Source organism: Atheta coriaria, unplaced genomic scaffold, assembly GCF_025399875.1.
Source record: "Atheta coriaria isolate IRGN ID8LTWV9N9 unplaced genomic scaffold, Caltech_Dcor_3.1 hic_scaffold_9_pilon, whole genome shotgun sequence".
Taxonomy (NCBI): domain Eukaryota; kingdom Metazoa; phylum Arthropoda; class Insecta; order Coleoptera; family Staphylinidae; genus Dalotia; species Dalotia coriaria.
The window spans coordinates 8,343,063-8,367,864 of NW_027045451.1; the positions used below are offsets into that span (position 1 = coordinate 8,343,063).

Consider the following 24,802-nt stretch of genomic DNA (forward strand, 5'->3'; position numbering starts at 1 on the left):
ATGCTGCGCTCCAGGTGCGCGCGCGAGTTTCTTGTCCCTCGTGTGTGAGAAACGCGCCGAGATTGGCCTTGAGCGTGGGCATTGTGCGTCTCCGGCCACAAACAACAACCAGCTCGGATATCGGATGGCTTAAGTCGGACACAGGACGCGCGACTCACTCAAGTGTCGCGCGCTCGCCGGAGTTTCCTGTTTCTTCATTATTGCGTGTAGTTATCGTCGCGTGAAATATCGATTTCATTGAGTGTGTGGTACGCGCACACGAATCTCGCCTCCTCGGGAGCACCACGGGTAGTGGAAGAAGAAGTCACGGCCCGCGGATCGCGTACCGCGCGACCGAACGTGAACCATTCGCCGCGGAGCGTCCCGCAACGCACGCTCGCGACCCAGCCGTGATTTTTATTCCTATTCCGTGTGCTTACCGAAGCCGCAAGCCGCCAGGCGCTCACTGTCTTCAACTTGTTCAGTTTATGTTCAGTTCCTCGGCGTTGTTCCAGCGAGATGCTTGCACGTAGCAATGCGCACGACGCTCCAATACCGACGACAATGTGATTTTTTGCAATTGTCGCAATCCAAGACGCGCTAAAGGACATTCGACAAGAAAATGTAGTTGTTACCACTAACAACTCACTCCATTCATCGGTGAGTGCTAGTTTATCGTCAAAGCTTACATCTGCGAATAAATACCAAATAGGTAACGGTCAACTTTTGCATTGTTCGATAACAACGTTTGAAACATTGATTATTGAACAATTCCATCGATTTACGAGCGTAAACTGCGATTGCGCGAATAGAAAACTTCAACCGTATGGCAATCTAAACCAATATACCTACAAAATAACAACAATAATAAGTTTAAATTGTTGATGTTTCAGGATAAAATGGATAAATATTGCATATTCCTATTGATTCTATTTGTTTGCGATGCTGCGCCGGAGGAAGAAACCTCCACAACGCTGGAATCCTTCCATCTCAACTCCGACACGACGCCGTCGTGTGAATTAAAGGAAACCTTCCTCGGCAGTAAGAAAATCTACACGTGCACGAATGTGTCCGGCAGTTACCTGGAGTCCCACTCGCACCACACCAATCGGTCCGAATGGTTCCACTGCTCGCAGTGCACCCTCGCGACGCTCACCGAGCGCACCCTGCACCGCTTCGAACCAAAGAACCGCATCCTGTACCTGAACGTATCCGCGTGTCGCGTCGACGCTATCGCCGACTTTGCTTTCCGTGAAATACCCAATCTCAAACTGCTCCTGCTGCGTGATAATAATCTCACGAATCTTACATCTGCTACGTTTCATTCACTGCGCAGATTGTTGCAACTAGATTTGTCGCGGAATCAACTTGAGGAGCTTGTGGATGACACCTTCGTCCACTTGGGAGTGTTGGATATTCTGAATTTGAACTTTAACCGGCTGCGAACGCTGCAGCCGCGCGCGTTCGCCGGCATGAAGGAGTTGAAGTACCTGTACTTGAGTTACAATCGCATTGGGAACGTCCATCCGTACCTGTTCAAGGACCTCATCAACTTGAGGATTCTCTACGTGGAGTACAACCAAATCAAGGAGATAAGTCCGTTGGCGTTCACGAATCTCCAGCGGCTGCAATACTTGTATCTCAATCATAATACGATTGAGTTTTTATCCGAGTACAATTTCAAGGAGTTGGGCGAGTTGGTGGATCTGCAGATGCGTGGTAATGCATTGAACGAGATCTGCACGAGCGCATTCAATGGTCTGCGCAAACTAAAGTTCCTATATCTTGGCGATAATAATATTTCCACGCTGGCGCAGCATTCATTCACCGGTCTTGACTCGTTGACCATTCTAGATCTCACCAACAACTCGCTGAGTAGTTTTTCGTTAGAGTTTCTGGTTGACATGCCGGAACTGCGGGGCTTGTGGTTGGAGAATAATCGGATTGAAGCGTTACCAATCGCGCGCAGTAATAAAACTCACCGCAACTTGGCTAGCTTTGACCTGAAACAAAATCGGTTAGATTATTTCAATTACAAGATGCTGCTGAAGCAGCTCGAGTGTTTGGAGGAAATCTACGTGGGAGAGAATCGGTTTAAGTGTGAGTTTTTCATGCCGATGTATGATTATTTCGAAGAGTCGAATGTCACGCTGTGTTTGGACGCGCGGTGTGATAAAAATAACACCGTTTGGTATACGGAAAAACTGTGCAGGTTAAGCTATAATGCCCAACCGGATGATAACGCGAATGTTGATGAAGTTTTGAATGGCGGAGATACAACGGGGAGAAGTTTTTACATGCACCTGACGCACCTGATTTATTGTTTAGTTTTTGTACGAGTATTTGTAGGGAAATAAAGCACTTTTCTACCTCCTGAAAACAAACAATTTTAAACACATTTGTACCATCTAGTGAGGATTTCTTTATAAGTTGTCATAGTAAAACATCTGTAGTAAATTTTGTTTACCGACTTGTAATGTAGTTTCACTATGTGTCGATAGATGTCGCAGTGCGCATCCAAACTTTGTTGTTTCTTATGCGCAGCACCCCCGGCTGGCTGCAGAACGCGCACCGCGCACATCAGTCAGCGAACGGCCGCCGCTGCGCTTGTAGCGTCGTGCGTCCTAGCGGGTTGGTGCACTGCAGTGTGTGGAGTGTTGTTGTGTGTGCGTTTTCTATCAAGCATCGCGCGTTTCCGCTGAGATAGCGAGCCAGAAGGACTGCATGCTGCATGTTGTGCGCGGCGTGAGAATATGGCCGTCGGTGGTCGCCAGCAGCAGCGGCCGACGCTCGTCGCCGCATGCCTGGCGTTGTGGTGGTGCTTGGCGATAATACGCACGGATATCGTCGCTGGTGCGTCCGACTCGCGACAAGGTATGTGTACAACTAATAAACACACAACACTATCAAAACAAAATGAACGAGTGTGTTGTGTGGTTAGAGGTGTAACATTTAAAGGCGATTAAAGACTATTAGCTTAGCTTGGCGACAAACCACAAGCGCACAAATCTATCCGTTAACTTAATGTGGAGCACACATACGCATCTACGCCAGCATACAGTTGCTCAGTCGGTGACTCCGGGGAGATTTGCGGCTGAAACGACGACGAGCGCAGACCCGGCGTTTCGTAATTCAGGCACGTAGTTTTTCGGCTTTTTATGCGTTTTTAAATCCGCTCCTCGCTTTAGCTTCGGGGTGCTTTCAATTTAAATTTTAACGAAACGAATTGAAAATCAATCAGCTTTTTCTCGCCCCAACTTATCAATCTTTTTGATGTTTAATTCGATCTGAATTTATCTTAATCTATAATCCAGCATAAACCGGCATTGAGAGTCGTGAATAAGGGTAAGAGTTGGCCTGACAGGCGACACTTGTGATTAATTAGTTTTATCAATTTAGTTCAACGTACGCCTTAAAACTTTCATCAACTAGTTTATTGATGATAAAAATTGATTTCGTCTCATCAAATATTTGTTATTAGTGTAAATATTTCAAGTGTCGAGCAGGTTTAATTTTTTCTTTTGCATGGAATTGAATTGTTGTGCAATTTTTGTGATAACTCAATCATATCTTGATAAGTTGGGTAAACATGCGACGATTATATTTTGTTGTTTGCAGTGCAATTTTATTTTCCATCAAGTTTAATAACGTGTATTGTTCTTTTGTAATTTATGTGAATTTCGATTGTTTTCGCTAATCAAAGTTGTCAACGAGTTAATTTGAATAGATGGCGCTATTTTGTAAATTGTGACGTCAGTATCTGCGCCAGCAGATAGAGGAACCGCCGAACCGATAATATAATTGTTGATAATTGTGCGTTGATTCGAAGCGGAATCGCTCCGCGTCGCTGACATGCCGACAGAGCGGCACAAAGCCGCAACAGCACACTTTTGTCTCTGACGTGTGTCTCTCCTCGATGCCCTGATGCTGTGTGTATGTGTGTGGATATAACTGTAGTCGGCATGGAAGTGCGATTACGTCGAACAATGCACGCAATAACGCATTTGAATATATTTAAATGCGCCGAAGAACAACTCTCTGTGTCGCTATGGACAGAAAAAGCATTTCCGGTCGTACAGTGTCATACTAACTTCCAACAATGCATAGTGATTTATGTGTATGTCTGAATTTATAATGAAAAATCATAAAATGCGTTGGTTTATTTTTAATAATTGAAAAAGACATTAAAATTGTACATGTTTATGTTTTTTTGTTTATGCACGCATTGTTAAAATTTTAATTTATTGCTTTTAGTGTTTTTATTTTTATATGTAGTGCAACACTGACAGATGATTTAAGTGCGTATTGAAACCGAACTGCATGCAGATGGCATTCCTCCGCCTTCAGAAAAATAAAAAAAGGGCTCTCGCTAACGTAAGCAAAGTAAGAAAAAAGTCTCGAATGACGCACGCCCTCAGCATCGGATAACATTTTGTCGGTTCCTCTTAAATATAACTCTCTTGAGGCATTATATAAAAAAGGGTATAGTACTATATACTAGGCTATACTATGTTTATTAAAGGTAGGTCCTCGCTTGAATTTCGAAATTTGACAGGCTTTGCAATTGCCTATAGGTATACTCTACGTGTATGATTTATTTCTATTTCCTTCAACTTTGTGAGTTGTGTGTGTGTTTATATTTGCCGAGCCTGCTGCTGTTGTGGCAGCTGGCGATTTTATTTTTAGCCTGGTTGTTTTCGATTCAAAATTCAAATTTACTCTTAGAGGGAGACTTGTACTTGCATTGCGTATAGTTATTGTGGTAAACCTAAAATATGCACGATAATCGAAACAAGTGCAGCGATGCAATAAAGACGTCATAATCATTGTTTTGATGATCTTGCAGGCTCTTTGAAGGTCGTCTTGGGTATTCGCAGAAGGTTGCAGTACTCGAGGCTGCAGAAATTGCGCATTTGATGTTCATGCAGACTTTGTAACTTAACTGCTTGTCGTGACTTCTGAAGTCGTGATCGCCAAGTTGAATCTTGAATATTGCTATCGATGAAGCCGCAGTCGGAGCCTTGAACTTGAAATTTATAAAATTGTAATAAATAATTTAATAGTCTATAATTATATTTTGATAAAGATGTACTCAGTATTAGTGGTAGAATGCAGTGATTTTTTTAATATAAAAAAAATGGATGTTTGTAAAGTAGGTTTACGATCGAGATGTTTACGTGATAACGTCTTATTGGTGATATAAGTTTTGTTTGTTGCAATTGTTGTAACACTTCACTTGCACTTCACATTTTGTTTTACTGTTAAACATTCAACGAAAACTTAACCGCACGAGAAAATCTCCTTTCGTTTGTATGCCGCTAGAGTGAGAGAGACGGAAGATCGGTCAACTCACTCGAACGCTATGCCTGCCTCCGCTCGTGTGGATTTTACGGAATGACTGGCAGCGCTCGAGATGAGACGAGAGATCGGTCCGTCTCTCTCTCTCGTTATAACGAGAGGGGGGTATACCTGCGATCGACCTCGCTCGTGACACAGTTTCTGAACAGTCACCCAATAAAACGATTTTAAAGACGTTATCACGTCAAAATCTTTAATAAAGAGTAAAATCACGTTTGGCGATTAAAGAGATATTTGCTCGTAAAATCTCGTAAAATAACGAAGCTGCAAATTATCGCTGCATTTTAGTACGACGCTAGAGATGGCCTGCTAAGCTCGGCGTTATTTGTCCATTGGGAACGTGCGGTTTTGTGGCGACCGTTATTTAAACCCAATTTCGATTCAAACCATCAGCAATAATCCTGCTATGAGCGTATACACTAACACAACGCGTAACATGTTGTTCTTTGTTCACTTCTCTTGTTTATAAATTGAGAAATCTAATTAATGGGGCATAAACAAAACGCAAACGGCGCCCAAATCGCCAGTGAGGCGTTAACATCTCCTAACAGCTGCTCAACCAGCGATAATAATTCTATAATTTCTCTTCACTCACGCGCACGTCTCGTGCAGTTGCAATCTTTCACAGTAATTGAACTAATTGTCAGATTGATTAAGGTTTATAATGTTATAACAACGCACTGCAAATGCATACGAGCAATATAAATCGAGCTCTCTCGGCCACAACTTTCCTGCAAGCAATGGTTGCAGTGCGTTTGTTGTGTTTGTATGTAGTTTATTACCGGTAGAAGTAAGTGATGTGTGAGTCATCGTTGCTTCAGGTCACGGCATGGACATAATTCGAGGAGAAAACACGCAGCCACGCGAAGGAAATCAATGAAGAAAATAAAGCTGCTGAATTGTGGAAAAGGTTTTAATTAAATGTACAAGGAAATAAGTGTGCACACATCATTAACATTAATTTTTGTGACAAATTGTACATGTGAGACACATGTGTGTAATAATTTATGACTAACCATCTTTTTTTCTGTTTAGTTTCAAAGGATTTCGGGCGTCGTCATTAAAGTTTTGTTCATTGTAAGATGTTGGATTTTTAAAATGAAGTTCTCGGAATTGAAGTGCAAGTCAGAGTAAAAAATTGTTTACGAGTTTTAGATGCTGGAAAGGAAAAAAAAACGGAAATCGTTTATAGTGTTATTCTGTTTCGCTGGCTCAGCGTAATTTCCTGGCGCGAAAATAATCGATAAAACGTTGCAAATTGTTTACTGAAATGTTAACTGCACTCGCCGATATATAATATTAAGCAGATGCTTTCGCATTTATTAATAACCGTATGTAAGCCTCGTTGATAGGTAAATATACTCGTGGTTATAATTAGCGAATGTTTTAGGCTGCGATGTGAACGTGCTCGTTGTCTGAATTTTCACTAAATCAAAATTTAATTAGACATTTACTGGGTTTTTTACGCCGAAAACTTTAGTGGATCTCTGGATTGCCGGTAGAGATTGGTACAAGATTTCCAAGGAAGTTTTTTTTTCTTTCTTCGTGAATGCGTATCGTGTATTTTATTCCCTGGAAATGATAGAAAAGTGGAAACAAAGTAAAAACTTTTACTGCTTCTTTTGTCGTCTCGAAAGCATTGTAATGTCCAGCGATTCTGGAAGAAGCCGGCGTGCGCGTTTCTTTCGCTTCGGTGTAGTGTTTTTTGATGTTGCACTTCTTTCGCGTTTACACGTCTCCGGTTTTTTTTTTTCGTCGCTTCGTTTTCCCGAGGTGAATTGCGTGTCGCTGTGTTTGCCCAGCGCTCGTTTGACGCGACTTTCTTTTCGCGCGCGCAAAGCGTTGAAACGCTTTTATTGGCGTTAATTTACATTCGGACGAAATTTTTCGGGCGCAAATTTCACTACGCTCGGCTTCATTTCGTCGCTAGATTCAAATGATTGTAGATTTATTCAAGTCAACTCAAGATTCAAGAGGAAGTAAAATGTTAAACGGTGTGTGTGTGTGTCGCGTAGCTTTGGGAACATTCACCTGGACGCCTTAAAACAGCCCTCTGTTCATTTCTTTAGTTCAGGTCTGAGTCGAGTTGAATCGCCCGCTGCTATATTTCTTGGCCGTCTCGCGTTCATTACGGCCGGGGAGCCCGGGCTGGCACGCATCGTTTATAAAGTCAGGTCCGTAAAGCATTTTCTTGGTCGACAGGCAACCTGGCGCGGCCGAAAATGTTTGTTTGGAGCGTGCTTGGCTTTACGTGTGTGTGTGTGTGAAGTTAATAGTAGAGGGCGAAGCCTTCAAGGCTTACAAAAAGGTGAAAACAAGCGCGAAAGGCAATGGCGCGTGGCCACGACGCGCGACAACAGGGGGTCCCATTCTTTTTCAAAAGAAAAAAAAGAAAAGAAACCACCAGGGCAAGAAAAAAGTCACAACTTGAATTGTAAACTTTATTTTGTTATTAATTTTTTATTTGCATTTGGAGTTTGCACCAGACCAAGCAAAACATAACAATAGGGTGAAACAATGCTTGTTGGGTTTGTGTATAGGGTTGGGCCGGATACAAGCGGACGTTCCGGTCTTTAAACACACGGGTCTCTCCTCGATTTTTTACTCAATTATTTTAAACGCCGTGTTCGTGCTTTCATGCAAAGCATTGAGATGTAAACAAAATCGCCTAACACGGCGATTAAACAATTACGAGAGTGCTTAAAAATTACCCGGCAAAAACACACAAAAGAATTTTCCGGTTAAAAATTTGTGCAATTTAAACATTATACGCGGCGCGGTGACGAAAATGAGGGGCGCACAATTTCGAGTATGCGTGTGCGGGCGGGCGCGCGCTCATTGTGGTCATACGCTCAATTTGCATTGCATTTGACGGACGTCAGGGTCGTTACGAGTCGAGCCAGGGCTCTGACACGACTCGCTGATTACACATTATCACATGATTAATTAGTTGCGATGCATTGTGTTGTGTGTTGTATTTTTCTTTGTAACTTGAGTGATAAACCAAACCACTAACGAGTTTTTGCGCGTAACTGCGCGATTAGTAATGTTGTTATGAACTTTGAAAGGAAAAATATTCAACAAACGTGTGTTTTCATTCCGGCGATAGATAGCGTAAGCATTTGGTGGCATCTTTAAATATTTTGCGAAGTGATTCACGCGCTAATTGTAGATAATTTTGTGAATCATGTGTGTAATTAATTTAATCATTGGGTATTAATTTTAATTTTTAAAAAACAAAAATTATTAGTAAAATTAATTAATACATCATAACTTCAATTTAGGTCATTTTGATTGATTATTAAATAATTATTTGTTTAGTTGTCTAATTTGGTAAATTTTATTTATTTTATGTCAGTTTCTTCATCATCATCAAGTTACTGACCTGCAATTAGTCAAATTAACGATATTAAATTTATTAAATTGTTTAAAACTATTAAAATATTCATCGAATAAAGGATATATTTATTTATATATTGATTTGAATATTTTTTAAACATTTTCTTCGTTGTAAAGGACGGGGTTTAAAGGAAAGTTGATAAAAACTCTTTTTAACAAATTTTCACATGTATAATCCACCTCCGAACCCGCAAAAAGTGGTGGGGGTACGCTTCTTGCTCGTACGGAGTAGCAAGGCGTTCCTAAGACCTATGATATAGGTAAACTTGTGTCTAACTACTAAAAAATGTTACTGTTTGCTGTTGTGTTTCATTTATAAGCTACCGCACAATAAGTGCCAAATTATTGATTATTATATAACCAAACGTCCGTTAANTTTGTAACTTGAGTGATAAACCAAACCACTAACGAGTTTTTGCGCGTAACTGCGCGATTAGTAATGTTGTTATGAACTTTGAAAGGAAAAATATTCAACAAACGTGTGTTTTCATTCCGGCGATAGATAGCGTAAGCATTTGATGGCATCTTTAAATATTTTGCGAAGTGATTCACGCGCTAATTGTAGATAATTTTGTGAATCATGTGTGTAATTAATTTAATCATTGGGTATTAATTTTAATTTTGAAAAAACAAAAATTATTAGTTAAATTAATTAATACATCATAACTTCAATTTAGGTCATTTTGATTAATTATTAAATAATTATTTGTTTAGTTGTTTAATTTGGTAAATTTTATTTATTTTATATCAGTTTCTTCATCATCATCAAGTTACTGACCTGCAATTAGTCAAATTAACGATATTAAATTTATTAAATTGTTTATAACTATTAAAATATTCATCGAATAAAGGATATATTTATTTTTATATTGATTTGAATATTTTTTAAATATTTTCTTCGTTGCAAAGGGCGGGGTTTAAAGGAAAGTTGATAAAAACTCTTTTTAACAAATTTTCACATGTATAATCCACCTCCGAACCCGCAAAAAGTGGTGGGGGTACGCTTCTTGCTCGTACGAAGTAGCAAGGTGGGCATAGGTAAACTTGTGTCTAACTACTAAAAAATGTTACTGTTTGCTGTTGTGTTTCATTTATAAGCTACCGCACAATAAGTGCCAAATTATTGATTATTATATAACCAAACGTCCGTTAATCGAATCAATCAAATATTTATTATAAAAGAATAATGATTTTTACGATAATGTGTTTCGACTAATGTAGGTATTTATTTTAACGAACAATTTAACGATTGAATTTTGTTTTCTTTGTGAATAAATAACGTTCATTGCACTTGCAACTTGAAATCGTACAAAAAGTGAACCTTCATTTTCATTGTATTGTTATTTGAGAACAATGAAGAACAAAAATCACAGCTTATTATACTCGTATTCCTTCCTCTGGTGGGTGCATTTATGCATATTTTTTCATATCGACAACGAAGACTTTCGTTACCGCTGCGAAGAGGAAATAATGCCTACGTTTTTCCCACGCAGGTATTATCTCACGTTACCTAAGAGCACACCTTGTTAATTATACGCGCGCAATTGCACTATTTTAATTGCTCACTTACAATCACTGGCAATCAGCGAGTGTATATAATAATAATCTGCGGCGTTTAAAGTTAATATTTTAGGCCGTCGTTAACTGCCATTAGATATTAAATATTCGAGTAGGGACTTGGAAACTCGGCGACGAGGATTATTATAATGTAATAAAACAGCAACTTGGCGACCACTAACCGCCGCCGCCGTCGGGGACGACGACGACGCAAAGCGCGATAGCACACAGCGCGCCGTAATGAAAATCATACGTCGTGTTATTAAAATTGTTATCGCGTTGGAAGATCATGCGGTTTCGCCTGACTAACGCAAACCAGTCGGGGTTTCGCCACCGCCATACAGACGGCATTCGTACATATTGATTTTCCGTTCGGGGGAAACATAGTTGACCCGGAAATGCGATGAGAAACCTCAAGAAAAACAAGAAAAACCTGCAAAACTAGTACTTGGCTTGCGGTTTAAATTATGAGCTCTTTTTTCCCTGCGTTGCAAAAGGTTTTAAAATAGTCCGTACTCTTGAAAGGGAAAATTATAGATTAGTTCCATTAAACTGTGCAGTGTGCAGCAACTAGTGTTGTTAGTGGAACACGAAGTGTAGTGTGTTACCACATTTATGCACAAGTGCCACAGTCATTATGCACTGGCATATTAATTCAATGTTAACACTTTTAACGCCACAGCATAACCGAGGAGAGCAAGCAACACTTGAAATTAATTTCGCCGGCGAGTGGCGACAAACAGCTGTTTGCTTTTGCCGCTGCGGCATTAAGCACGTTTCTTCTCGTGCTTCGGTTAAGCCCTCTGCGAAATTATAAATTCAATTTGCTTCTTTTGCAATTGAAAGCAATTATGTACTTTCTTTATAAACCTACGTAACTAAATATAAACTTTGCTTTTGTTTTTAGTTTATTTTGTTTTAGTCTCTGCGTTGAGTTCTTTTTGCAATTTATTTATAGTGGTCGCCGAAGGACTTGTCCCCGGCCATTAAAGTAACGCAGTGCGACTACTTGCAAGCAAGTATACCATAGACGAGTCCAAGTTTAAACAGCAATTTAAGTTAAGGCGAGCTTTCAGCTACTGGTTTTGCTTTAATAGGCGCGCTCGTTTTATTGCCGTATCGAGATTGAAAAATATTGCGCGCTGCTGCGCGCTTTTTCAGTATTCACTTAAAAGCTTTTTTGTTTTCATAATTTAAGCCGGCGAATATTTTATAGCGCGTGGGAGGAAACGAACGATGAAAAATTGCGCGCTATATTTTTCGATTAATTAACTCGCCGGGTGTGGTTTGCACGCGAAAGTTTCAATGCGCGGCGGTGGCGGCGGCGGCTTTGCTCGGAATTAATTAACCGGATAGCACTGGCGCAGCGCGCTACTCGAACTAGGCAAAAATTAAAAGGATAGCGAAACGCACCGTGAGTTACATTTAAAAAATATTTTCGTGAGAAAAACCCATTCGGTGAGTTTTAAGCGTATTATTCACCGAGGGTTCTAATATTAGAAAAAGTGGCAAATTTTTTTGTGTCGTGCGTCGAGGAAATTAATTTCCTCTTTAACGTTTTCCGTGCAATATTCAACACGATGCGTCAACAGATGATATTCAGTCATTCAGTTGTGATGATGTGCTGTTAATAAATTAATTCAGCGCGTATCATGGCCACATCACGTCGATATACCGGGAATTTGAACACGCGCAGGCATTAAAAGTGTTATTAATGAATGCCGGTGCGCCACGCTTTCATTTGCGTAATTAATTATTCGATTAGTAATCGATTTGCGCGCGCGAAGCGTACCTGTCTCGCGCAGAAGGAACAAATGGTGAAATAATTTAATTTCACGCTCGTAATAAAATAAATATTTATCACGTTATTTATTACATTGTGTCTTTGGGAACGGTGACCCGAAAAAAATTGGCACGATTTTCAAGGCCAATGCGTTGAGATTTGTGTGTGTAGCTAACACAAATTTGGCGCTTTTGTTTCTTGGTTGCGTAATGCTAAAAGTAAAAGTTTAAATATTTCGGTTTTTGTGGGTTTAAATAACCGCAGACTGCAAATATCTGTAGCAGTAAATTAAAATTACTGATATAGAAAGTTTTTTTAAACTTATTTCCAGACGTTGATAATAAATATAGATTTATGTTTTATTTTATTTTTTCCATCAACTGTGGAATAAATAAAAGTTATAAAAATAGTTTCTGGTTTAAGACGCTGACGCATGCGCATTGGGTATTTTTTGTCTAGACAAAAACATGCATCAAAATCAAATATTTACATTTTCGTAAATTTTGTGAGTCACAAAATTAAATTGACGGGTACAACGAAGAAAATCCACTCAAGGATAATTGGCTGCCAAACAATGAGACATAAATAATCACAATTATTTCGATTTTATTATCGGTCGACATTGAGTTGTAATCAACAAGACATTGCGATCATTTCCATCCGCACACACATAAATTATTTATGGATTCTCAAGTGTTACACACGATAATTTGATGATTCACATCACATTACTGAATGTTGGATGAATCAAGAACTACGCCAGGTGTTGTCATCGGATATAAGTTTCGATGAAATATGTACACTTGTAAGACTTCCGTAACTTGGTGTAGAAATCCGCCGGATGCGCAGACTTATATTTCGAAATTAATTTAATTTCAGCAATGCTTGAAATGATTTTAGTTAAACATGTGTGTGTGCGCACTATGATGTTGAACACGTTTCCACTTCACTGTGCCACTGTGAACCAGAAGTTTCGAGCAGTTACATGTTACATTAACAGAACAAACCGGAAATGAACAACGAGTGCGTTTCTATGATGAGTCTACTCTCGGGATATTTATACACGTTTTACACTTGACTGAAATGAATGAAACATGCGTTGTGTTGGAGATTTTACTACTTGAAATTATTTAAAATAAAAGGCTATTTTGTGCGCTGTTGACCGCAAGATGTCGTTAGTTGAATGCGGTGTGGATGATACGCTCTGAGGAAATTTATTCAAAGCCGACATTGAATTTTTCCGAGCGTGCTTTGCACGGCTATAGATATGGAATATAGATAGTCGGCTTGAGCGAGTCCTTGCTCGCTCGCTGGCAGTTTTGTTGGGGATTTTGCGACGCTATGCGGCAAAACGACAGAGCTCAGCGTCGACTTATCCGAACTTGCGAGCCGTGCGTATCTCTCGACTAAACGAGAACGACTCTTCGGTCGAGCATAAAGTAGAAAATGGCCGAAACGTGTACGTACTTGAAGACATATGTTACTTACACGTCGGATAATGTCGAAAGGCGCAATAAAACTATGCGCCACACTTTGAGAAACGAGCGCAGTGCTATGTAAATGTTGACTCTGGAATCAGGTCGAGATTAGATTAAGATTCCCGAATGTAACAATAGATTATTGAGAAATAAGCATGTAATAGCTTGTGTGCATTGGGTAGAAAATTGAAAATGCGTAGCGCAGGAAGTTTCTTAACTCACATTGCTAGCTGCTGGCAGCACTTTGGTCGACGAGTTGTGTGTGCGAGGTCGACGCAAGTCTAAATTTACCCTTTGCGGATTTTTCGCGCCGCAGCATTGCGTCGTCGATGCACTGGTGGATGCACTTTCGCATCTCGACCCGCCAGAAAAACGCAAATCCAGGCGAATTGAATTTGGAGCCTCGCCAATCGCACCACGCCGCGCTAAATGAATATTTTCTATCAAGTTGACACATTTTTTGTTGTGTGCTCGTTAATCTATTATTAAATAATTGCCAATAAGTGCGCCATACTCGAGAATGTATTTTTAGCGTTGTCAAAAGTGGAGACGCATTTTGAAAAGCTTCGAATCGTACGATAATGACACCCACATGCAATCTCGTTGATGTCGTGCGGCCAACTCGGGTGTAAAATACGTAAAGCAATAAGAGCAGTGCATCATCCAGAGGGCGTCAATGGAGTTAATGATACTCGGAGTGTGCGCTTGCTTATACGGAGTACGGAGAATCAAGCACCGAGGATACGAAGAACAAAATGGAACCGAGAATGATCTCGTTTACATGAGGAGATTTTTTTGTTCGCTTCTTTGCTTGCACTCTGCACGAGCGTGTCGCGTGGGAGTGCAATAATTGCGCTCATTGTTCTTACACGCATTAGTGGTAATTTTCTCTTTGTGCAATGACTAAGGAAACAAACAAAACAAAGAAAGAAAGTGAAAACATTGTCATTGACTTTGCATTTGCAACGTTACAGATTATGATTTAAAAAACGCAGAATATTGACTGTGGTGTCATTAGAAAGTTAATTTAAGGGAGAATAAATTGTTTTTAATTGTTGTTTATTGTTTTTTTCTAGCCGAAACACAACCTGCCACCGAGTTTAGCAAACACGCCCAACTCAAGCCTAGAATTTATCACGGGAGAGAGAAAAGACAGATTGCGACTACACGCGAAGAGGTAAGGCGCGTGATAAATCACATCGTAATCAAACTAGACGAAGCAGTGGGAGTTCAATGGTCGCGTTCTATTTATTTATAAACGTTGTGTGTGCAATCGCACTCGGATGCATGTCGCGTGTGTTTGTACACATACTAGCCGCGTCAATGGGCGCGTTGTATAGCGATTAGATCCCAGCGTCGTCGTACTTGTTCCGGTCCAACACGCATCTCTTCCGTTCTGGGATGCACCACCCAAATACACACAATGCGTTTTATCGCCTGGTGTGCGTGGGTGTGAGATGCTGATGATGAATCCTATTGAGTATTATATGTGTGCATGTGTGTTGTGTGCTTCCAGACTGGTGAGCATGTGCACCACATAACGGTGGACTACGACCTCGACGACGAGAACTACATTCTCGACCTGCGGCTCAACGAGGCGCTGCTGCCGAAGGGCTACTTCCTGCGCACGCAGGCGAATGGCGGACACGTGATAAACCGCCCGAATCGGGCGGACGTTGAGATGTGTCATTATCACGGCAATGTGCGTAATCGGCCCAACTCCTGGGCGGCGTTGTCAACCTGCAATGACACACTGCGAGGGGTGGTCTTCGACGGCGCAGAAATGCATTATGTTGAGCATCATGATGGGGAACAGCGCGCGTACAAGCATGCAGATTATGCACCGCTGCACAACCGTACCTGTGGTTATTCAGGTGGTAATCATGAGCATGAACATGATCACTCCGTGCTGGATAATGAACATTTCAATAGGATGTTACGGGTATGTGGGTTTTGTTCTCCTCCGAAATTTAATTTAATTAAATTTCATGTTTGTTTTGGATTAGTATAAGAGAAGCACGTCGGAAACGCTGGTACGGGGACCATACAACGCCAATAAACAATCGCGCTACGTGGAGCTGGTGCTGGTCGTCGACAACAGACAGTTCAAGGAGCTGGATGAGAACGTGAAGGTCGTCGAACAACATTGCAAGGATATTGCCAACACTATCAATGCTGTATGTGATCGTTATGCATTCGCGTAGGTCTTTATCATTAAGATATGTATAAATTTTCTGCTTGCAGTTATATTCGCCGCTCAATATTTACATAGCGCTTGTGGGTGTTGTTGTCTGGACGGATTTCGACGAGATCGTCTTCTCCTCCAACGGCGACATTACCCTGACGAACTTTCTCCATTATCGACGCGAGAAACTCATCAAGGAACACCCCAACGATAATGCTCAATTACTCACCAAATTTACGTTCGAAAACGGTGTCGTCGGTAAAGCACTCAAGGGCCCAATTTGCACCTATGAATACTCTGGGGGTGTGAATACGGAACATTCGAATGTTCTCGGCTTGGTTGCCACTACGGTGGCGCACGAGATGGGGCATAATTTCGGTATGGAGCATGATACCAATGAGTGTTCTTGTGCGGATGAGCGCTGCATCATGGCGCCTAGCAGCTCAACAGTGCCGCCGACGCATTGGTCTACTTGTAGTTTGGATTATTTAGCGCTGGCATTTGAACACGGCATGGATTACTGCCTCCGAAACAAGCCGGCGAGGCTTTTCGATTCACCTGTGTGCGGAAATGGTTTCGTCGAACCGGGAGAGCAGTGTGACTGCGGTCTGCCGGAACACTGTGATAACACCTGCTGCAACGCCACCGCTTGCATGTTGTACGCGAATGCCAGCTGCGCCACTGGCGAGTGCTGTGATCTTTCTGTAAGTATAACACATGCAATTGAAAAAAATATGTGTGAAATTATTTGTTGATTATTTTATGCAGACTTGCATGCCGAAGAATGCTGGGACAATGTGCAGATCGGCTGATTATGAATGTGACCTGCCTGAGTATTGCACCGGGCAGAGCGAATACTGCCCCGATGACATTTACAAAATGGACACCGAATCCTGCGACGGCGGCAAAGCGTATTGCTATCACGGCTTCTGTCGCACGCGCTCCGATCAATGCAAACTGCTCTGGGGCAACACGGGCAAGTCCTCGGACGAGCAGTGCTACAAAATGAACACAAAGGGCACCCGCCATGGAAATTGCGGCTACAATAAACTCAATCAATCATACTCACGATGTAACGACGAGAACGTTTTGTGCGGAATGCTGCACTGCAAACATTTGAATGAGCGGCTCGAATTCGGCATGGAGTCGGTCGCCATATTGTCGCACAGTTTCATCAACCTCAAAGGTTCCATTATCCCGTGTCGAACGGCGATTGTGGATCTCGGATTGAATCAAGTTGATCCCGGTCTGGCACCTGACGGCGCCATATGCGGGGAGGGAAAGATGTGCGTCAATCAAAAGTGTATGGCGGTGGATTCTCTGCGGACTTCGATTGGAGGCTGTCCGAATGATTGCAATGGCAACGGTGTGTGCAACAGTATGGGACATTGTCATTGTAAAAATGGTTTTGCTCCGCCTGATTGTGATTATCCCGGTCCGGGAGGATCGTCTGATAGTGGACCAGCTGAAGATCCTAATAGTAAGTTAGTTTTATTATAGATTTTTATAGTTTTATTAAAAATTTGTTTTTGTTAGGTCACCGCGGTTTTGTGACGGCGATGTTTATCTTCTTCCTTGGCGTCGTGCCGACGATAGCGCTCTTCAGTTTCGTCGTCTACTACATGAAGCACAATGTGGGCGGGACGCTCACCTGGAAGAAATCGCCCGCAACGTACGTAAAACATGTTCTGTTAAAGTGTGCGCTCGCACGCGGTGTGGGTAAGACGACGGTGCGCGCTAGCGTACCGACCGTCTCGCAGCATGTGCAGCAGGCGAACCACGTCGCGCCACGTCCTAAACGCGACCCTAACCATAACTCTGCTCCGCCGGCGTCGCGGGGGCGTAACCTGCGCGAGCTTGAGATACGACCGCAGGGCCTGATCTCGACCACGAATCAAAATATCGCCGTGCCGATGACGGCGCACAGGCAAGCGCCTCCACCGCCGCCGCCGCCTGTCGCCACCACCGGCAATGTGCGATTGAAAATAGCCAAATTTAACAATGACGATAGTACAAGCGATTTGCCTTCGGTCAGTTTTAGCAAGTAGCAGACAAAAAATACGTATACAAGATATTCGCAAAAGTGCCACTTATTGATGACCTTCTTGTTGTTAATCGAATACTACGAGGATATTCTCAAGTTCTAGGCGATAATTTTTAAAGAGAATGAAGGAGAAATGTGTTGCGAATTAGGCTAGATTTATATAGTTGCACGTGAAATGACAGGAAATCAAATAATGTGATAATGTTAACGAGAATCTAACATGTTCTTCCGTTTAATTAATTATTTTCACTAATACTGATAAACGAATGATGATAATAATAAGCACGAAAATGAAAACCACCTTCTCCAAGTTCTATTTATACCTATGTGTGTACGTGCGTGTGTGATATACCCAGCTAGTTTTGTTTTCGTTGCACAATTTTTGTTGCTTTTCGATTGCTTTTCGCTTGGTTTTTGTGTTGTTTAACAAATAATTCCTAACCGAGTTTTATGTTGGTTTTGTTTTGCCTGACGTGCTTAATATTATTAACCGATTAATCAAGTCGACGCTTTATAAAACTAGCTTTTTTGCTTCTTTTTTCAATAGGCAAAAGTCGCCGCCGAAGACGCGCAGCCCGCCGTTTTCGCCCGAAAGTCCGAAGAAGTCGGCCGAGGATAATCACTCGCTGCTTTCGTCCGAAAATCCACAGGACGAGTTTTTCGGTCAGTTCAAAGGCTACACACTCACACCCATTAAGAAAGTCCCAGCGAAGACGGAGGATAAGCCTTTGGGGGTCGTGCGTCCGGCACCACAAGTTCCCAAAGTAGCACCGGTTAAGCCTAATGTTAAAAAAGTTCACACTGTAAAAACTCCGCCGCCTCCAGTTGGAAACATGGCAGCAGCGAATGTGTCTGCAACTACTTCGGAGCCGCCTGCCTTACCACCACTTAATCCGGGTGCTCATCCTAGACCTATTATATCTTCTCCAACGCTGCAAAATTCAACTTGTACTGCCAAGGAACTGATTAGTCCTTTGCGAAATGCACCGAAGGTGCCACCTTCGGTGGCTACCATTGATGCTGCGGTTCCTCACAGGCAAGCTCCGGCTCCCCCACCGCAGGTATCGCCGAAAGTTGAACATCACCCTACGCCACATGTTACTTTTGCGCCGTCTCCTACACAACAACATTCACCGCCACCAGCCAAAGAGAAGAAAACTACAACTTTGAACAGAATCGCGTCGTTTTTGAAACCTGAGAAGAAACCTCCGAAGACACCCAAATCATTCATTGAAAAAGATCTGCGCAGTGTTGATATTTCCGGACCGATTCCCCAAAATGAACGTCACACCCCCGAAAAGCCTGTTACAAGAGCTCAGAGCATGAAAGCCACTGAACCATTGACTAAACCAAAATTACAAAGTTTTGGATCGATGCGTGATCCTTCGAAACGACCTGTAAGTATGGTTGGATCTAGACCCAAGAGTCCGCCACCACCGGCCCCAAGTGTACCTATTGCAACCAAGCAAGACAGGCCACAAAGCCCACCAGCTAAAAATAAAATTCAATCACAGTACCAGAATCAGTACGATGATTGTTTGACTGCTCCGCTTGCACGTAGCGAAAGCACGTCGCCATCAAACGATAATATTTACGCTGTCATTGAGGATTCTCCCACATCTCCGGCTTCTTTGAAATCTCCTCAGTCGCCACCATCAAAAAACACAAGCCATTCGACGAGCAATGAAAGTTTTGGTTTGCTGGGCGAAATTGTCAATGAAATACAAAATAGAAACTTTGATTCTATTTATTCTACGTCTACTTTGGCTCGCAAAAAGAAGGAAAAGGAGAGGGCACTCGCCGAAGCTAACAAAGAGAGTGGTCCAGTGTATGAGAACACACAAAGCGTTAGCGATGAAACTGAAAGCGTGGGTACAGCTGAGGGTGAGTACAGCAATATGAATCGTGGATATGAGAATTCTGCAAGTAGCACTTCAAGTGGATACATCCACCCGTCAGCAGTAAATAGACCCAAATATGAAAACCCAATAGTCACACCAAAAGCTCCAACGGCGACTGTAGAAGCTAAACCTTTGTCGACATTCAAGAAACCCTCAACAACTACTATAACTCCGGTTAGAGATGCACCCAAAACATCGACTGCACAAGCTACTCCTACTCCCATTGTTAAGACAACACCTACTCAAGTCACCCGACAGATTACGCCTACGAATCTAAAAACTCGCAAGGCGTCACCCACACGACCCAAAAACACGCCCACAGCGACATCTACACCCTCAACAGTTGCATCCAAACCACAAACAAGTGTTAAGCCAAATGTGGCCGTGACAAAACCAGCGACTTCAACGAAACCGGTGATTTCCGGTCCAAAGGGTTTAAAAACCACGTCGAACAGCCCCGATTTGGTCAGTTGTTCAACGCCTCCAAAGAGCGCCACTCAAAAGGCACCACCCGATGTGCTCAACAACAGCAACGCCGCTAAGAAGCCTTTACAAACAAAGAAAGCCAACGCTAAAAACACGCCTTTGGTAGCTACCACGAATGGAGGCGCGACGAACGTCGCCAACGGTGCGGTAAGCTCCGCTTCCGCAGCGAAAGGTAAAGTCTTTCCCATTAAGAATTCGAACGTCGCGTCGTTACAACAGAAATTCGAGAACAAGACGTAGCAGCACACTGCGCGACTAGAGTTACTTGAACGTAATACATGTGATATATGATTAATTATCGATTAATTTAATTGCAATTAGTATTATTTACGTTTTGCGTTTGTTATTATCGGCAGGCAGCTTTGTGTTCATTTTCATTTCTATATCATTCATATCATCATCAAAGTCATACGCAATTTTCCCGCGGTCGCTCGAGTTATATACCAAAGATGCTTGTTATACAAAATATAAAATACAAACACTTTTCTTTCAGTACGTACGAACGAACGAAAATGATTCTTTGACAGTTGACGTAAAATTGTAAATGTTGACTTTCTTTGATTGTGTACATACATTTTTTTAAGATATTTTATGACTACATAAAAGTTCTGTATAATATATATTTAAATCGATTTGTATCCTGAGTTAGTTATGAACAACATGGCGGATGCAAGAGAAGAAAGCGACGTTTTCCGGCGCGGAGCTCAAGCCACTGCTCCTGATTGGGTACGTACATTTCAGCCGGCATTAATTCTTTGGTGTCTGTTTTTGGTGAAACATTTTTATCTACAGAAGTAAAAAAAATTAGAATAGTGTAGTATGAAATTTTTAGGTTACCTTTTTGTTTGTCAGTCATTTTGATTTTTTCACCGGGATTTCTCAGTAGTAATCTACCAACGCCTTCGCATCTTCTCAACACTTCGTTTTTCATCATTTGTAGGCGAATATGATCGTTGATGTCTTTGTTCTGCGTAAGCCATTCTCCTACACCTGCGAAATCATTGAGTAGCTGTAATGCGCCATTGTGGGAAAAGTGTACTTTGTGTTTGTAGATGTGATCCAACCAGGCTTCACACATCAAGCGAAGAATCATATTACAGATAACCACGTCTTCAGTTGCGCGTAGAACCGGTGTGAGAATTTGTTCTAAATATTTGTAGACGTAAGTGGTGTGACCGCTTGGAATGTCCCCGCCTCCACGCGAGTAATAACCTGGTTTAGGAAATATCATTTGTAAATGTGCCAGACTTGTAGTTGTGCATACTGCAGCCAAACATTCAACGCATTCCGCAGCTGTTTCTTTGAGTTTTTGAATATTGGTTTGCACTTCCGATACAAGTTTATGTCTCATTTTGGAGCACACCTCGACGTGTACGCCCAATCCACCCTTCTCAATAGCGATTGTATGGTCGACCAATCGCACATTGGACAACTGACTCAAGCAATTTATGATATCACAGTGCGTTATCTTGAAAAACGATGATACATTCCATGCGTTTGCTAGTTTTTTCGTTTCAGATGCAGCCCAGAGGCGTGTTGTATGCACAGAATGATCTACAATCAACATATAATCAATATTTTTAATAAAAAAATTGTTTTATAATATACCCAATCGATGTAAAACTGGGATCTGTTCAACTAATGGCAATTCATCAAGAGGGGCTCCCACAACCCACTCATTCGTAACCTCGCATTGATTACACAGATTTACCAAGTCTTGCAGCATTTCACTGAATAATTGTCCCGTCAATGGATCATTCCGGACTTTTGAATGGACTAAAGCTAGTCGAAAATGGCGGTCCCAGGATGTGGAAGTGACGTGCACACCTAACCCGTCTGCTAGGCTGGTTAATGTTGATATTATAAAGGGTGGGATTTGTGCGGTTGGTGTAAACTGTGTGATCCACTCCCGGAGATGTTGGGACGAATGAGGGACGCGGGATGCTAATGGGGACGGTCCCCACCATAGTATTATATGTTCTAGGTAGTTTCCTACTTCTCCCCAGAGGATTTCTTGATAGTAATCGAGGACTTTTTGAAGTGCTTTAGGATTAATACGTTTTTCACCTGTAAAATATTCCCTGTTATATTTTATGTGTATTTTTGGTTGTCTGCTTTTAGTACCTCCATTTTTGGGTTTTTTAATTCCGTCATGCCCCAACATATTAGGGGCTGCTTCAATTGCGACTTGTAGAAGATCCAATACATTCTGCTCTTCATATTCAATTAGTTTCTCTAAATGTGTAAAGTTGTCATTTTGATATCCACTCAAAATTTCCCTCGCAATTTCTTCTTCTACGTTCAATTCGTAGTTTTTATCGTTTTTCTTTAACTCTTGCAGTTCTTCATCGTTCATATGATGAGTTAATGCCCTAGTAATATTGAAATATGTAAAAATTACATCATAATTATCAATAATTTTAACAAACTTGTAAATTTCTACACTGGAATTATCCGATTCGTCCCCATTCGCATCGTTGTGGGCTTCGTATGATTTGTACGTTTCAAGCAGACAATCGATCAATTTATGCGCACACAATTCTGCTCGATTCAAGGCCAACAGTTGCAGCAATCTTGTAATCGATATTTTTCGCTGCGGATGTTGCAGGTAAGTGCAGGTGTTGCTGGTTATCAGTACCGGATCGGTAAGATCGTACTTTGTGTCAAAATTTAATAACGCGTTGAAAACATTTGAAATTCTTCAAATAAAAATTAAATTAAAAATAAAAATTTAAAAATTTACACAATTTTATTATTCTTATGGCAACTTACTTAAATGTTTGTGTTAATATGGAAGCACCGTAATAAATATAAAGATGAGCGATTTTCCCGATTAAGTCCTGAATGTAGTAAGTGACTTTTTGTTTCTCAAAAGTTAAAGTATCCTTCCACATTTTTATCTTTACATCTAAAAGTGAACTAAGAATTTTATTCTTGTTTAAAGTCTCGTAGCACTTTTCATATCTAAATCTTAAATTTTCCAATTCATTTAAAACTTCTTCTAGTTTCTAAAAATTTAAATTTCATAAACAGTTTTTAAATTAAAAATTTCTTACTGTAATTAATTGTTCACAATCCAAAGTATTCCTTCTTAAATAACTATTCACGAACGCATTTTCATTCAAGAACGCCGCCAAAGTCTCCGCGAAAATGGCCGACGCATGACGCACTTTCGAACAATCCGCGAAACACTTCACGATTTCATCGTTTTCCACCGGCAGCCACTTCTTAAGCGTGAGCGCACTACACGTGCTCCCGCTTCGAGACATCTTCAACTACTAATAAGACATTTCTATGAAGTGGGTTTACTTTAATAATTCCGCACGCGAATATTCTAAATCAGTTTAGTAGGACACAAAGGGCTGTGAGGTGTTTTGGTCATGAAGCCATTTGGGTCATTATCATGCGGATGTTCACACAATCGATACGTCTATCTGCGACTGGCACCGGTCGGCACCCAGGGTAACTGCATAGAGCCACGTTCCCCGATCGAATTGAAAGTTAATGGGGTGATAATGTGTGTGGACGAATGAGCACACGTGCATTGGGAAAGTATTTTGTATTGTATGCTTTCAATGTCATTGCTAAAATCGATTTTTAATAGAATTAATGACATATAATATTATATCAAGGACAAGGAGCGGAAACGGGGTAGATTACTTAAGTAACATAAAGTATTACTACAAAATGAGTGTTTGGTTGCCTACGTTAAATCAATTATGGAAGTTTGAAATAAAAATCAGTAAAAACAAAAAAAAACGCTTTAATTTTATATTAAAACTTAATAATAATGCAAAAGGATTTAACTATAACTTATTATATTATAATTAATTAGTAATTAATTCATAACTAATTATTTTATCAGTAAATAAATAAGAATATAACTCAAAAACATTCCAATTGCGTCGTTCTAAATATACCCGAAAATAAACCCGATTAATCGTTATTTTTCACCACATATTGATCTAATTAAAAGCGCGCTAGCAAATCGATATCGATCGTAGATGTTGACGCCGTCCGACTGCCCCAAACGCAAATCCGCGAAGTTACGTCCGGTAGTGGTTAATTTACCTTCCTCAACCGGCACGCGGATGTGGGATGTCTGGCGCGTCTGGTTGCGCGCGTGATAGACTTCGGCGCGGAGGGATTCGCCGTCGCCGCGAGACCTGGATTCCCCATCGACTCATCAACGGCGAGAAACGCGTCTGACCCCTGGACCTTGACACGTTCATCCCCGCTGAGAACGAACGCGCGTAACGCACATGTAGCGCGCCCATCAGGAAAACAGTAGAAACATTCACGCGTGGGCATGTGACATCAAGCAAAGCAAATTATTATGACCGAAACTCTACTTGGTTTCAAGAAGAATTGGTGAGAAAAAATGGTGGTCATCAACAAGACAACATTCTCCCTCTCCAGATATATCTTTATTGAATTTTAACATTGGTTAGTTGTTGAGGAACCCGAAGAACAGTCAAAAGTACAATTGTTGTTGTAGCATTTGTAGTAATATTAGTTTAATTTTAAATATGCTATTTTAGCGGTGCAGGTTATTTTGTACAAATTAAATAAAATATATTTTTTTATTTAGGGGAAACAACATTGTGACAAAGTGTTAAACCAGAACGAAGT

The 24,802-nt window shown here is 41.3% G+C and overlaps 3 protein-coding genes across 4 annotated transcripts; 2 read left to right on the forward strand and 1 right to left on the reverse strand.

Annotated features, from left to right (window-relative positions):
* Positions 1–8: 8 nt before the first annotated feature.
* On the forward strand, positions 9–2,366 carry LOC135799109 (insulin-like growth factor-binding protein complex acid labile subunit). Its single transcript, XM_065312132.1, has 2 exons — positions 9–639; positions 873–2,366. The coding sequence occupies exon 2, from the start codon at positions 879–881 to the stop codon at positions 2,334–2,336; it is 1,458 nt and encodes a 485-aa protein (XP_065168204.1). The 5' UTR covers positions 9–639; positions 873–878; the 3' UTR covers positions 2,337–2,366.
* A 207-nt stretch (positions 2,367–2,573) lies between these two features.
* Positions 2,574–20,802, forward strand: LOC135798456 (disintegrin and metalloproteinase domain-containing protein 12-like). Of its 2 annotated transcripts, none has more exons than XM_065311306.1 (8): positions 2,574–2,853; positions 14,631–14,731; positions 15,071–15,496; positions 15,561–15,731; positions 15,799–16,443; positions 16,508–17,219; positions 17,276–17,411; positions 18,331–20,802. In XM_065311306.1, exons 1-8 carry the CDS (start codon positions 2,733–2,735, stop codon positions 20,408–20,410), a joined length of 4,392 nt encoding a protein of 1,463 aa, XP_065167378.1. In that variant the 5' UTR covers positions 2,574–2,732; the 3' UTR covers positions 20,411–20,802. The 2 variants fall into 2 exon arrangements, with proteins under 2 accessions (XP_065167378.1, XP_065167379.1); XM_065311307.1 differs by lacking the exon at positions 2,574–2,853 and adding an exon at positions 2,950–3,115.
* LOC135798457 (uncharacterized) lies at positions 20,477–23,599 on the reverse strand. The gene is made up of 7 exons (XM_065311309.1): positions 23,227–23,599; positions 22,943–23,178; positions 22,600–22,869; positions 22,295–22,542; positions 21,779–22,237; positions 21,008–21,724; positions 20,477–20,956 (listed from the first exon to the last, which is right to left on the reverse strand). The coding sequence occupies exons 1-7, from the start codon at positions 23,437–23,439 to the stop codon at positions 20,820–20,822; spliced, it is 2,280 nt and encodes a 759-aa protein (XP_065167381.1). The 5' UTR covers positions 23,440–23,599; the 3' UTR covers positions 20,477–20,819.
* Between the last annotated feature and the right edge of the window lie 1,203 nt (positions 23,600–24,802).

What these genes read in the sequence shown, in the direction of transcription:
- LOC135799109 (XM_065312132.1), top strand. Translation starts at nt 879, where the DNA reads ATGGATAAATATTGCATATTCCTATTGATTCTATTTGTTTGCGATGCT.
- LOC135798456 (XM_065311306.1), top strand. Translation starts at nt 2,733, where the DNA reads ATGGCCGTCGGTGGTCGCCAGCAGCAGCGGCCGACGCTCGTCGCCGCA. An exon ending in GCGAGTGCTGTGATCTTTCT is followed by an intron (nt 16,444 to 16,507) that starts GTAAGTATAACA and finishes TATTTTATGCAG; the next exon opens with ACTTGCATGCCGAAGAATGC. An exon ending in TGGAAGAAATCGCCCGCAAC is followed by an intron (nt 17,412 to 18,330) that starts GTACGTAAAACA and finishes TTTTTTCAATAG; the next exon opens with GCAAAAGTCGCCGCCGAAGA.
- LOC135798457 (XM_065311309.1), bottom strand. Translation starts at nt 23,439, where the DNA reads ATGTCTCGAAGCGGGAGCACGTGTAGTGCGCTCACGCTTAAGAAGTGG. An exon ending in TCCAGTGTAGAAATTTACAA is followed by an intron (nt 22,543 to 22,599) that starts GTTTGTTAAAAT and finishes CAATATTACTAG; the next exon opens with GGCATTAACTCATCATATGA. An exon ending in CCCAGTTTTACATCGATTGG is followed by an intron (nt 21,725 to 21,778) that starts GTATATTATAAA and finishes TGTTGATTGTAG; the next exon opens with ATCATTCTGTGCATACAACA.